At 37.5% G+C, this 9,623-nt stretch overlaps 1 protein-coding gene across 1 annotated transcript; it reads right to left on the bottom strand.

The window, feature by feature from the left end:
- Window positions 1-107: 107 nt before the first annotated feature.
- Window positions 108-7,642, bottom strand: LOC127416252 (retinol dehydrogenase 14-like). The gene is made up of 2 exons (XM_051655501.1): window positions 7,250-7,642; window positions 108-1,637 (listed from the first exon to the last, which is right to left on the bottom strand). Exons 1-2 carry the CDS (start codon window positions 7,601-7,603, stop codon window positions 1,020-1,022), a joined length of 972 nt encoding a protein of 323 aa, XP_051511461.1. The 5' UTR covers window positions 7,604-7,642; the 3' UTR covers window positions 108-1,019.
- Window positions 7,643-9,623: the final 1,981 nt, after the last annotated feature.

Raw genomic sequence — 9,623 nt, 5'->3', positions numbered from 1 at the left:
CAAATGGTTTGAAACAGCACGAGTGTAAATCATGACAAATATTTTTAGGTTAACTTATTTATAAAAAAAAAAAAAAAAAAAAAAAAAAAAGTCCTCCACAGAGCAAATAAACATTAGCTATTTTCCAGCATTTATTTCATTTATACAGTCTGTACAGCATGTAAAAGTGGTACTGCATTCATACTCAAAAGACTTCATGCTAGCGTGTGTAATTAAGGACAGTAGCTAGTATATTCCCTGCCAGCAGCACCGCTGTGAATGAGAGATATCTAATAATAGATAATGCACAGCAGTACATGGAGGAGGTAATGATATTTACACAGCCATTAGTCTTTTTTTTTTTTTTGATATTTTATTTATTTGAGTAGATCCACCACACTATCTGCTCAACTGCCTCCTACGCATTTTCCTTTTTTAATCTATTTGGACGCTGGGATGTCACAAACATATTAAACATTACAAACATCTCTTAAAATAAGTTACAGGCCTGGTCTTCTCACTTACACTGTAATAAAAAGATTATATTCTGAGAGTGTGTCACCAGTTTACTTTACGGTTGACTTCATAGATGAAAAGAGCTGTCAAATTAATTACAGAATAACATTCAACAATCTTGATGTATTGTAATAACACTGTCACAAAGTACCTATTAATCTGCGTCAAGAAATGCACCATGATGTTCATGGCACATGTTCACCATAGCTCTGAGCCATATGTTTCTTGAGCTTGTTGCTATTGTAATTTGTATTCAAGGGATAAGTTGGACTCGATACTTTCAGACTCTCATTCACAGAGAAGAGTGAGTCACAAGCCTGAGGCCATCTCCAAAAACACTGCAGCAAAGATACAGGGAACAGATGGACATTTTAATTTCCTGTCTCTTATCCATCAAGTCCCTCAGGTGCTTGGCCAACCAACACCCACCCCCCCAGCCCCACCCCAAAAAAGAGAAATCCACTATACTGATGTTCTAGGTTTGAAAATTGCCATCTCTGAGAAGGACAGTTCCATGCTTTCCTTCACTTCTTTAAGGCCACCATTCTTTCACTTATGTCCCAGAGCAGTTTGGCTGCATGGTCATCAGTGGCTTTAGAGAGCAATTTTTCTTCCTCACAATTAGCAAAGCATTTTCCAGACACGCCCTCAACTTCGGGCGAGCATGCCAGGTACAGTGGTGTCTGAGCACCCTCCAGTGGGCTTTTGAAGAACAACCAGGAAACCAGTAAGAAAAGGGGCTTAATCAGCAGGGGAATGTGGACGTGCCGACCCAACCTGGTCCTTACGATCCCCGGAGTGAGGGCATTGACAGTTACCCCAGTTCCATCCAGTCTGCGGGCCAGCTCGTGGGTGAAAAGCAGGTTGGCAAGCTTGCTCTGGCTATAGCAGAAAGATTTGTTGTAGTTCTGTTCACTGTTCAAGTCCTCGAAGTTGATGTTGCCATACTTGTAGAGTTTGGAGGAGACCACAATGATACGGCTGGGGGCCGACTTCATTAGCAGGTCCAGCAGGAGGTGGGTTAGAAGGAAGTGGCCCAGGTGGTTCACTCCCAGCTGCATTTCAAAGCCCTCTGCTGTCTTACTGTAGGGACACTGGTAGAGACCAGCGTTGTTGATGAGAACATCAATCCTTGGCTCATCCTAGTTTGGTAACAAATAAGGAGTTTAGCAAATTTGAATATGCAGCGTCAATTGTACTTTTCATATTTGTCTATAAATGTTACACAGCAAATAAACAGATTAAAACACACACAAATATATGTGGTAAAAGATTAAAATAAGACTTCAATTTAAAAATACTGACAGATTGTGATACCCTTAAGTCCTCTGGATGCTGAAAATTCTCTCATCATTTACTCACCCTCATGCCATTCCAGATGTGCACGAATTCTGAAGATTTTTAGAAGAATATTTCCGCTCTGTTGGTCCATACAATGCAAGTGAATGGTGACCAGAACTTTAAAGGTTCAAAAAGCACAAAGGCAGCATAGAAGTAATCCATAAGACTCGAGTGATTTAATCCATGTCTTCTGAAGTGACATGATAGTTGTGGGTGAGAAACAGATCAATATTCAAGTCTTTTTAAACTATAAATCTCAAATTTCACTTCCACATTCTTCTACTTATTTTTTTGTTTTGGTGATTCGCCACCTATTGGTCGAGGCTATCAAAGGTGGAGATTTATAGTAAAAAAGGACTTAAATATTGATACGTTTCTCACCAACACTTATCATATTGCTACTGAAGATATGGATTGAGAAAGAAAAGTCGGGGGCCTGGGTAGCTCAGCGAGTAAAGACGCTGACCACCACCCCTGGATTCGCGAGTTCGAATCCAGGGTGTGCTGAGTGACTCCAGCCAGGTCTCCTAAGCAACCAAATTGGCCCGGTTGCTAGGGAGGGTAAGAGTCACATGGGGTAACCTCCTCGTGGTCACTAGAATGTGGATCACTCTCGGTGGGGTGCATGGCGAGTTGTGCGTGGATGCGGCGGAGAATAGCATGAAGCCTCCACATGCGCTATGTCTCTGCGGTAACGCGCTCAACAAGCCACGTGAGAAGATGTGCGGATTGACGGTCTCAGCTGCGGAGGCAACTGAGATTCGTCCTCCGCCACCTGGATTGAGGCGAGTCACTATGCCACCACAAGAGCACTTTGGGAATTGGGCAGAAAAAGGTGAGGAATAAATAAATCATACACATCTGTGATGGCATTAGTGCAATGTAAATGATGAGAGATTTTTCATTTTTGGGTGAACTATCCCTTTAAACGGAAGGCCAGCTAACAGTAAATTGGAAAGCACACAAATTAGCCTTCTATTTTAAAAGTCAGCTAATGTTAATATAATGATGCTGCAAAAACGTATCAAGAAAATGCACAAAAAAAAAAAAATCTAGATTTTCCAGCTAGGTTACTTTAAATCAAGAGTCAACTATATAAGGAAGGTAGATTTTAAATGAAATAGTGAACTATTCTCGGGAGTCAGGACGGGTATTTTTCTTAAATGTCAGGTTGTCACATTTGAGGCAAACTGTCACATGTGTTTTATATATTGTTAATTTTATAATGACTTTATTAATAACAATTACTGTTATGTTGCCTTTTCAATTTTTCAAAGTTTCATGAACTGCTTGCTTCATAATTGTTTAGGCTACAGCTTAAATTTAGCTAAAATCCTGTTATTCCATTTTAAGGGCAGGTAACCAACGTGACAACTTACCCCATAAAGTGTGACAACACGTCCTGATAGTGGTCAAAGTGTGTTAAATAAACTTTTTTATTAGTGAATAATGATGTAAATGCTTTTAGTTAGGACTTTAAGTTATGTGCCTAATACACTAACTGACATCATAAAATAAACAAATTGTGACATATTGCCCCGGTCTCCCCAATATGTTTACACAATCTATAGTATACCCATACTATCCTCAATATCAAGGTTACTACAATACTGTTACTATAAAACCATTACAATAACATGGGTAATATAGGATCCCATTAATTAATAATAGAATCAAACTGTGCAACAAACTTTACAAACATTTGTCATATTTCTTTTCTGTTCTTTCTTTCTTTGAGGATAGTAGTGGCAAATACAAAGTTAATATAGTTTTATTGTAATAAATAGTTAACACGGTAAGGGGAAAATACAAAACATAACCAGATTTCAGCACACTGGACAGCTCGTTTCAATGAGACGTACACGCGTTTGCTGTGCTGACCTTAAGCCCAGTGCACACTTTACAATTCTGGCTACGATTCTGCCGTCCGAGACAAATTTCGGGAATCCTAAAGGATTTCTGTAGTTGTTGGACAAAATCGCCAATCTTACAACATTTAGTGTGACATGTTCACCGACAGCCGATTAATAGCTGGCAGTGGCAGAAATTTAGCATTGCATTAGTATAGTGTGACTGCTATTATGACGGCCAGATGAGATAGTCCGCTCCTCTCTCACACCCCAATTCACTGTTTTCAGAGAAACCCCACTGAGCTCCTCGGAAAGAAGCCTGCTCTGTGACTGCACCATAGCAACATTTATGCCCAGTTATCACTCTACTTTTTTCTTTTAATTTTATATAAAAAGTTTTATTTAATAGGCAGAAAATACTTGGAGAAAAGTGTAACACTTCAGCAATATGAATGCATTATTCCCTGAATTAAATACAGCGCTTACAAAATGAAAATAATTAAAATGACTGCATTCTTAACATGTTTTTTTTTTCCCTTTACATTTATCATGCATTTTCCTAACAATTTTATTTTAATTAATACTTTAATTATAATAAATTTACTAGGGGATCGGCCACCGATCAAAATCGGCCGATATTCGTCTTAAATCCGTGATTGCCGATCGGCCAATCGTGCCTAGATTTAGGGCCGATCTTTTTTGCAGCACACAGGGAATCACACATACACTGCTACTTTAATAAAGGAGCACCTTGATGCACGACAATGTGGCCTTTGGAGGGTTAGTTATTGGCAATTAAGCATTCACGAATTTAAATTTTCAGGCATGATGTTATTCACGTGAATATGCCGTTTTGTTTTTAAAAATGTGTAAGAATTACACGTGTATGAATATTAAGTTGCTCATTTTCTAGAGTCATTACGGTAGTTATTCTGACTGCAGCACAGTGAGCAGGAAGAGGATAAAGAGACTGCAAACGGGTATAAAAACAAACAACAAATAAACATGCAGATACAAATCCGAGTATACGTGATGTAACATGAGTCGTGACAATCATAAGTTGTGTTGAGCGATAGAGACTGTTTGAGCGATCATGACCACTTTCAGCTTCACTCCCTTCAATATGCTCACTCGCGGTGGCAATCAAACATGCGTGCTCTCCCAGTGCTCTCAATATTTCATCAGTCACTCATCTCAGTTCTATTCTGTGAGGATCCCAATTTAAATCAGATTAATGTTGGTCACATTACCACTAATCACAGCAATTACATTTTAACCATAACGGCACCGCGTCATCATGCAGTTGATTAATAATTAGTGATTTGTATTACAGCAAAACACCAAAGACAGTAAACAAATCATAGATAAATGATTTCTCACTGGAGCAGTTTTAGAGCTTGTAATGGATATATTTCTTATTTTTGAAAGTATCTCTGCTGTGTGTGATGCTCTCATGGTTTTTGGTTGCCAGTATGTCACAATGCCCTTTTTATATTGACAACAGAACTACTCATAACTTTTTATTTTTGTTTTGTTTCAGAACAAATAAATGTTAGCAATTCACAATTAATGTAACTTTAATATAATTTTGGTAACATTTAAGGTTTCATTTCTTTAACATTAACTAATGTTAAATCGGTATTATGATCAAATAATGAATATTTTTACAGCTTTTATTAATCATAATATTAATGAAAATACAATTGCTCATTGTTAGTTCATAGTGCATTAACTAATACAACTTTTTATTTAAAAATGTAATAGTATATGTTGTAACTAACATTAAGTTCATTAGTTCATGTTAACTACAGTAATGTTGTTAATGTTAACAAATGAAAACTTTACAAAAAGTGTTACCGTAATTTTAATGTGTGGGGCATAAACATAACTGCACAATATAACTTGCAAAAGTGTGGCAAAGGGCACTTAAAAAAAAAAAAAAAAAAACCTCTACTGGCCGATCTTAGTGTAAAAATAAATAAATCAGAGATCGGTATCGGCCTCAAATTTCCTGATTGGTGCACCACTGAAATTTACTTTAAGCGTCTGTAAACTTCTAGTTAAGATTCACACCACCCCATTTTCATAGAAAATGAACAATTTATAATGTTAAGCAGTAGCGATTTTAACCACCACACAAACCACACAATGAACGTCCATACATGCTGCACCGCGTCTTGCTGTTTCTTCAGTGTCTCATGGAGAACTGGCACATTTTTAGACACTGTGTCAAGTTAATAAGAGCTTCAGGTTTCAAAAATGCATGCCGAGACACCTGCGTTCTGTATCAGTCGTTGAACTGTTTTTTTTTTTTAGCACAGGTGTCACAAAGATTTAACGTTCTGAACAAGTTCAGGCTGCAAAGAGGGGACTGTTACAATGTTTAACATTATTCCAGATTGTTCTGCAACAAGCAAAGTTTCAGCGCTTGATAAACAGCAATGTTTTTTCCCCTTCTTCTCATGCCTTGTATGTTTATTGTTACAATACAAATGTTGCCTATGATGCTTACATAAAATACAGCCTCAGCATCAGAATATAAACTCCAGGTGAAGGTATATAAGACAGGAATATATTACTATTTTATACAACAAATCTTCAAAATAATAATACTGTATCATATTATAATGACAAACTGGACAACAATAAATAATTTTTGGGTTATAATATTAATAAATAAACTGAATTCCAAAATGTTACTGGGTGAAGTAGTAGGTTTTGCACACCCTTTTCAAAAAAAATGTTTGTATAAATTTATGTAGGTAAATATGACTTTATTATTATTATTACTGTATTGTGGAAAAACTGGAAAACATGCATTAATTATCTTTAACTACATTTTTATTTCATTAAACATTTTGAATTTACTTGGCTACAATTGTTGATAGGATGAATATAAAATTATGTAATTTAAGCAAACATTTTCAAAATGGGGCACCAGCTTGGTCGGTTGCTTGGGGGCTCAGAAATCGTAAACCCGCTCCTATTGTTAAGTATTTATGGGATGTTTCGTCTTTTTTCCACAATGAATCTTTGCTTGTGATAGATAATTATTAAATGTAGGCTACCTCCCCCACTAGCGTTCATTCTCAACATCTGTAATTTTGGGTATTGTGATCAGGATGTCTTATTAAAGGCCTATTTTGCTATTTGACAAAAACGCTCCTCCGGGCAAATCTCGCCGTTTCGCTTCTATTCATTATTAACGATCTATATACTTCTATTATATTAACGATCACGTTCACTGATCGGGACGGTTGGATATCTTACAGTCTGACAATGTCACAGTGTGCTATGGCGATCTCAGTGCGTTCATATCGTACAGTCTGACATGTATAACCTTAAAGGACAGTAAAAATCCTACAGTGTATAGCGGGCTTTAGATACACAACAAAACGTTAACATTACTTGTCATTGTTTACATGGACTAATTTGACCATTTACGCAAAACATTTTGCCCGTTTGTGCTATTTTGCATGAACGAAACCATACCCCTTCGAGCACGGTAGCTATTTAAATGACTATGTAAGCCAGTTTCAGAAACGCGACACTTGAAAACAAACCCGGATCACTTCTTCGCAGAAACTGTGCACGGACTGGAGCGACGCGAGGTCCAAGTGTTTGACGACGATCTCGCCCTGATCCGGACCGGCTTGATTCTTGATGTCCTGTGCCGCCTCCTCAGCTCCCTGTCTGTCCCGACACGCCATGATCACACGGGCCTGCAGTTTCAGCAGCTCCGCCGCCGTCGCCTTCCCGATACCGCAGTTCGCACCGGTCACAATCACAGTCTTTCCTTGCATCGCACCGACAGGATAGGTCAATACTTTCAGCGTTTTCCGCCTGAAGAATATTCTTCTGGCAATAAAGATGACCCCACCGCCGAGGACAGCGGCTAAAACGACCGCAGCAGACATCAGTGCAGATGAAGGCTATTGAGTGACAGCGTGCGTGTGGGAAATGTGAACTACATTACCCACAATGCACTGCTTTGATGATGAAAATTGTACTATTTCAAAATAGTATACTGCTTTAATACGCTGCATAGTGTTTTATCACTATTAAGCAGCATCTAGTTTGGTTAAAAACTTGTTAAATAATAAAAAGTTTTATTATTGGATTTTGAGAAGTGTGCACTTGCTGGCCCAGGGGTGCACAACACAACAAAAATAGCAAAGCAAATAAAACCTGAAAAGAATAAACCATAGCACATTGAAATTAAGACACGAGACAATGGAAATAAGCCACAACGCTACTAAATTAAGCCCACAAAATTAGCAAACCAAATTAAAAACAGAAAACAAACCATAGCACACTTAAGTTAAGCCATAAGACAATGGAAATAAGCCACAGCATAAAAATATTAAGCCACAGCACAATGAAATTAAACCAGGACACAACAGAAAAAGCCACAACAGAATAGAAATAAGCCAAAACACACACACACAAAAAAAAAAAAAAAAAAAAAAAAAAGCACAACACAACTGAGAAGCCACAGTACATACTGTAAATAAGCCACAACACAACAGAAGATTGAATGAAATCATGATCTCGTATGCATTGAATCGAAACTCCCAAACATATTAAAAAGCAGTGTTTAAAATACGTACAGTATTTGTTAATTTTGTTGTGGCTTAATTTTGGTTGTGTTTTCAAGTTTTATTTGCTTTGCTAATGTTGTTTTGCACCCCTAGGACATCATAAGTTTCAGCCAAAATACCAGTTACTACAGTTGAAGTCAGAAGTTTACATACACCTTAGCCAAATACATGTAAACTCAGTTTTTCACAATTCCTGACATTTAATCGTAGAAAACATTCCCTGTCTTAGGTCAGTTAGGATCACTACTTTATTTTAAGAACGTGAAATGTCAGAATAATAGTATAGAGAATGATTTATTTCAGCTTTTATTTCTTTCATCACATTCCCAGTGGGTCAGAAGTTTACATACACTTTGTTAGTATTTGGTAACATTGCCTTTAAATTGTTTAACTTAGGTCAAAGCTTTTGGGTAGCCTTCCACAAGTTTCTCACAATAAGTTGCTGGAATTTTGGCCCATTCCTCCAGACAGAACTGGTGTAACTGAGTCAGGTTTATAGGCCTCCTTGCTCGCACAAATTCTTTTCAGTAATGCCCACAAATTTTTCAGATTGAGGTCAAGGCTTTGTGATGGCCACTCCAATACCTTTGTTTTCCTTTAGACAGAATGCGTCTCCTTCCTGAGTGGTATGATGGCTACGTGGTCCCATGGTGTTTATACTTGCGTACTATTTTTTGTACAGATGAACGTGGTACCTTCAGGTGTTTGGCAATTGCTCCCAAGGATGAAACAGACTTGTGGAAATCCACGATTTTCTTGGCTGATTTCTTTTGATTTTCCCATGTTTTCAAGCAAAGAGGCACTGAGTTTGAAGGTAGGCCCTAAAATACATCCACAGGTACACCTCCAATTCAGTACACCTCCTATCAGAAGCTAATTGCCTAAAGGCTTGACATCATTTTCTGGAATTTTCCAAGCTGCTTAAAGGCACAGTTAACTTAGTGTATGTAAACTTCTGACCCACTGGAATTGTGATATAGTCAATTAAAAGTGAAACAATCAGTCTGTAAACAATTGTTGAAAAAATTACTCATGTCATGCACAAAGTAGATGTCCTAAAGGACTTGCCAAAACTATAGTTTGCTAATATTAAATCTGTGGATTGGTTAAAAAAATAGTTTTAATGACTTCAACCTAAGTGTATGTAAACTTCTGACTTCAACTGTACATACAGTTGTTACCACAATAATACCGTGTTAACATTATAACCACCACTTTATTTAAGCAAAATGTCAGAAAGGTTCTAAAAGCTTTTTGCTTTTTTCTCCCAGTGAGATCCCATATTTAATGTTTTACTACCAAAGTGTAGTAGTGCTACCAAAGTTACTAGAACTGT

The sequence above is a fragment of the Myxocyprinus asiaticus genome, chromosome 25, assembly GCF_019703515.2.
Source record: "Myxocyprinus asiaticus isolate MX2 ecotype Aquarium Trade chromosome 25, UBuf_Myxa_2, whole genome shotgun sequence".
Taxonomy (NCBI): Eukaryota; Metazoa; Chordata; class Actinopteri; order Cypriniformes; family Catostomidae; genus Myxocyprinus; species Myxocyprinus asiaticus.
This window is presented reverse-complemented; position numbering and strand designations above follow the sequence as displayed.

What these genes read in the sequence shown, in the direction of transcription:
- LOC127416252 (XM_051655501.1), bottom strand. Translation starts at nt 7,603, where the DNA reads ATGTCTGCTGCGGTCGTTTTAGCCGCTGTCCTCGGCGGTGGGGTCATC. An exon ending in TCTGCGAAGAAGTGATCCGG is followed by an intron (nt 1,638 to 7,249) that starts GTTTGTTTTCAA and finishes TTACCAAACTAG; the next exon opens with GATGAGCCAAGGATTGATGT.